The sequence below is a fragment of the Notothenia coriiceps genome, unplaced genomic scaffold, assembly GCF_000735185.1.
Source record: "Notothenia coriiceps isolate Sejong01 unplaced genomic scaffold, NC01 NC01_scaffold00032822, whole genome shotgun sequence".
In the NCBI taxonomy this organism is placed as follows: Eukaryota; Metazoa; Chordata; class Actinopteri; order Perciformes; family Nototheniidae; genus Notothenia; species Notothenia coriiceps.
The window spans coordinates 1-4,726 of NW_011365523.1; the positions used below are offsets into that span (position 1 = coordinate 1).

At 39.8% G+C, this 4,726-nt stretch overlaps 1 protein-coding gene across 1 annotated transcript; it reads right to left on the reverse strand.

Annotated features, from left to right (window-relative positions):
- Window positions 1–51: 51 nt before the first annotated feature.
- LOC104961189 (glycerol-3-phosphate transporter-like) lies at window positions 52–4,720 on the reverse strand. The gene is made up of 8 exons (XM_010789428.1): window positions 4,665–4,720; window positions 4,431–4,516; window positions 3,966–4,014; window positions 2,876–2,949; window positions 2,696–2,774; window positions 2,262–2,359; window positions 1,631–1,695; window positions 52–255 (listed from the first exon to the last, which is right to left on the reverse strand). Exons 2-8 carry the CDS (start codon window positions 4,452–4,454, stop codon window positions 240–242), a joined length of 405 nt encoding a protein of 134 aa, XP_010787730.1. The 5' UTR covers window positions 4,455–4,516; window positions 4,665–4,720; the 3' UTR covers window positions 52–239.
- Window positions 4,721–4,726: the final 6 nt, after the last annotated feature.

The window sequence follows — 4,726 nt, forward strand, 5'->3', positions numbered from 1 at the left end:
GATGTAATGTTTAAAGACAGTATGTGATGTTAAACCTATAGAAGTACAGGCTAAACACAACATTTAATGATTCTTTTTTTGTAGAATTACAGTACCTTAAATGAAACACAACTTTTAATATGTAAACTGTGTGTGTGTGTGTGTGTGTGTGTGTGTGTGTGTGTGTGTGTGTGTGTGTGTGTGTGTGTGTGTGTGTGTGTGTGTGTGTGTTCATCGTGGAGGCAGTGCAATCAAAGTGCTCAGTGCTCCTTCAACCTGTGGAGTAGAGACAAACATTAACACCATATTGATAAGTAGGGTGTCATTAAGTTTTACAGTGTGGAGCAACACACTCTGAAAACTGAACTTGTTGTCCTTGAAGAACACAATGACTGAGGAAGGCTCTATATACTTTAATAAAAAGTAATCAAGGCAGGGTTTCACTGATATATTAAACATGTCCTAAAGTGGAGATCCTAAAAGACCCCTACATCTGAAATAAAACTTTAAGTGCCATCCAATCCTGAAGTTTGCCTTCTTTTCTATGAGTGATTCTCATAGTGGCACCATGTTCTCTGAAGTATAGGACTCTACTGCTGGTGAATCAGAAGAACAATCCTTCATCTTACATTCTATGGCCTTGGATGGCTATCATATCTCAATAAATGTATGCAATGTTAAATTAAATGATGAATCCCCTGCGATAAAGATGAATTGAGTTGCCATCTTGTGGCACTTGAAGATATTCCTGTAAAATGTGATGGCTACACCTTTACTGTGTAGCCATTGCTGTCAGGGAAGGAGAAGAAGAATAGCCTTCAGGTCCCTTTCAATAACTAGTGAAGAAACAAACACTTTCTCTAGGAGAATCTCTACCCCCCTGCCCTTATCTTTTTCCAGAATAAAAATGTTTTATGAACATTATTTCTCCTTAGGTTGTTTTCGCTAAAGAGGAGAAAGCTATCAAATGATACATATTGTTTTTAAATCTATATACACCACTCTCCAGTGAATGTGTTGCTTGTTTTGCAGAATGTTCAGTTTGCAGTGGTCTCTTGATTTCTAAACTATTCCAAATCAAAATGATCTGTTTCTCTGGTTTTACGGGTATGTGTTTGAGTAAAAAAACGTTTTTGTTCTATAAACAACTTTCCTCCTAAATAAAAAAAATGATTATTACTTTCATTTAGAGTATATATTTGATTCAAGATCTGATAACACTGCTTCTTTTTAGTTTTCCTTTTCCTTTTCTGAAGATTAAAGTTCCCTAAATGGTAAACAAATGGTTTATAGAATCAAAGAACATTTTTTATTTGACTCAGACACAAACACTGTTCCCTCTCCGCCCTGATCTTTTTCCAGAATCCCTTCTTTCAGGTTTCAATGCCCCTCACCAGTAAATGTGTTTTCTTTTGAAGCATGAACAATTTGTTCCTAGCTTCCAAATGTATAACATATTTCGTTTTTTAAAGAAATTGAGACTTTTGAGTTACATTTTAAATACTTCTACTTAATATAAGTGGAGAACAATTTGACATGGACATTTAGATATTAAATCAAATGAATTCATTAGGAGCATCTGTGAGAAATGGGCGAGATCATCCAATAGAAACAGAAGCTTGAGTGAAATTATGACAGAAGCATGACTTACTCTACAGCCGAGATGGGAGGGGATTTAGATGATGTCAGCTCCTTTGTCACAAGCCGTAACAAGCACTGCACATAGACACAAAGTTAAATATGAACAATTAGCCAGTCATTATTTGAAACATATTCCTATTTTCTAGTGCTGAATTCAAAAACTTAATGTATTGATTACTTTTATTTGGTGATTTGGGGGCAGCAGAACACGCTGAAAACAAAGTATCTGATCACCTAATAAAGTGATTATGGCCAATTCAACATCATTTTGAGTCATCTTTGTGTCCACATGATGAATGTTATGTCCAACATTCACTCTGTTTATGGTCTCCACCAAGCAGAGCTTTTTGGCTCTGTAAATGCTAAATGCTCAACTGTGTTAACTAGCTACACCTACTGTAGAGCAACTGGAGGACAGCAGTCACATCAGTCACAGCAGTCACAGCACTCACATCAGTCACAGCAGTCACAGCAGTCACATCAGTAACAACAGTCACAGCAGTCACGGCAGTGACAGCAGTCACAGCAGTGACAACAGTCACAGCAGTCACATCAGTAACTTCAGTAACATCAGTAATTTCCAAAACATCAGTGACAGCTGTAACAGACTAACAGCTGTAACAGACTTTTTAAACACTCACCAACAGAGCCAGGAAGTCAGCAGTCATCAGCATGTAGAATACCTGATCCCACCCCCCTGCAGACAGCAGCCCCGCCAGCAGGGGTCCCAGTGCTGCACCTGACAGCACAAACAAAAGGGTGTGAGTGTGTATTATCTTAACATTAGACTGAGGGGTAAGAGAAGATATGTGAAGTTGAACACCACTGAGCAGATCATTCACATCTAATGTCGGTGATAGTGATGGTAGGACGGACACATTGTTGGTTAGCTTTATCTTAGCATTTTGATATTGAGAAACATTTGCTATTTTTGAATTAGATCTGTGTGTTTTCGCACCACCGTCTTCTCGTGTTGTCTTTTATAACTTGTGTGAGCAGGAAGTCTCACAATGTGCTGCTTGGTTCTTCACTCTGTGTTTCAGTACAGACACGCGTGTTGATTAGTGATACTGACCTATAGATCCTGTGCCATCGATGATGGCAGTCACAGTGGACAACGCTCTGGCGTTGCCTTTCAGACTCTTGTGGGTGCCCTAGAGTCAAAGGTCAAAGAAGGAAATAAGAGGGCACCTGAGCTGATTTAGTTTATAACTGTACAATTCATCAGACTGGAGTTAGAGTTAAACACACTTACCAAATCAGCAGAAACTGCAGTTGTGATGAGGGAGTATGGTCCATTGACTAACCCTCCACAAACCAGCAGCATGGCTGGAAGACACACAGTCATGGAGTTATGGAGTACAGCCACCCACGTCCACTGTGCTCCTTTCTAACTCAATATTCCCCCTCATGCTGAACATATATCTGGCATTTTGATCAAGTGTATGGTGCTTCAGTTTGGAGCTGAGAGCAGTACAGCAGCAGCTATGCTTCCCTGATGTCAGAGTGTGTTGCTATATTGATACTGCAGCTCACCCTCTGCTCTATCACACCATGTCATCACAAACTCCCAGCAGGTATTGTGAGGTATGAATGATTAAAGAGTCGTCAGGGAGCCAGTGTCTGAATGAGACGCTGATGCTCATTAAAACGTATCAACCAATGAGCATGGGATCAATTTAGCCAGGTCATCATGGGACCTCATTCATCTGGATCCATAAATAGCAGCTGGACCCACAGAGGGATGATTTGCTGGTGTGTTGGTATGTCTGTTGATATAGTAATATAAATCCTAAACTGTGTTCAGGACTGTTAAGAGAAGACAGAATTATTAAAACACAAACCTATCTGAAAAGCTTTACTTTTACAAACCAAACAACTGGGAAGGAGTGTGTAAACATTTTGTTTTTGATTTGACCATATCATTGAGAAAAGGTTAGGTCAGAGGTTACTCCTTTCTGCACATCCTGTCCCCACCAGAGCTTCTGGTAAAGGTCACTGCTTTCCCTCACTGTAGGAAGGGACTCACTATATTCTGAAGTGTATTTCTAAAACGAAATAAAAGTGCATGCAAAATATTTTTTGTTTGAACAAGGTCCTTTTTGCATCATAAAAAACCTTTTTAATTATCACTTAATACTAAATAAATCTGTATGAATTCAACTCCCCCACCTCTACCAAAACAAAGCCATTCATTAAATGAGCACATAACAACAGCATTGGTGTAGTTTTTTTCTGAAACCACAAAAAGCTTTATTTTGATAACCCACAACCCATTGCTTCTCTAAAGAATCAGTGAATAAACACTAATGGACATCCTGTCCTCAGCAGAGAGAGGATCTTACCGATGGTTGGCCCAAACCCAAACTCGCTGATCATGGAGAAGCCATACAGCTGCAGGACAGAGAGAAAACACGAGGGTCAAACACTCACATGCTCAATCACTGTTCACATGTACACCAGCCTGATGTTACCTTCATTTCAAGTGAAAGGAGAAATGTAAAGAGCATATTTGGTTTTAATTGGTCCACACTGTGCTGGAGCCTCTTTGGTTATCAGAAAGAGCTTCAAGTAGCACTAAATACGCCTTTCCCCTTCATGGACACAAACAAAAAACACTGTGTAATCTGTCTAACGCTCCGCTGCTAACAAACAAACACATTTGGCCTCACTAAGAAAGTTTGCTTTAAGTGCAGCACAGCAGGAGGAGCATGTTTAAACCGTGAGTCTGAACCATAAGGAAAAGAAATCTAACAATGTTGAATTACTAACATAATTAGAAGCCACTATGTTTGATGTACAACACTCACTGTAGGAGCAGCCAGCAGCAGCATGACTGCACAGGTGGTGGCTCTCTTCTCCAGCTTATCAGAGATCACTCCTGCGAGGATCCCCCCTGCAACACACACACACAGAGAATAAATGCAGACAGTTAGCAAATAGAAGAATAGTTACTGTATATGCAAGCACCCACACTAATCTCTGTCTCTTTGTCTAGATAAGAGCAAGATAACAAATATTAAAGTTTGAACAAAAGCACCTACCCACTATTCCTCCCACGTCAAACAGGGTGGAGAGATCTCCAGCCTTCTTTGCATCGAGGTGA

Coding starts and splice junctions, on each gene's coding strand:
- LOC104961189 (XM_010789428.1), bottom strand. CDS start 4,454: ATGCTGCTGCTGGCTGCTCCTACA. Junction 2,950..3,965: donor TGGGTTTGGGCCAACCATCG/GTAAGATCCTCT, acceptor TGTGTCTTCCAG/CCATGCTGCTGGTTTGTGGA. Junction 2,360..2,695: donor CGATGGCACAGGATCTATAG/GTCAGTATCACT, acceptor TTGTGCTGTCAG/GTGCAGCACTGGGACCCCTG.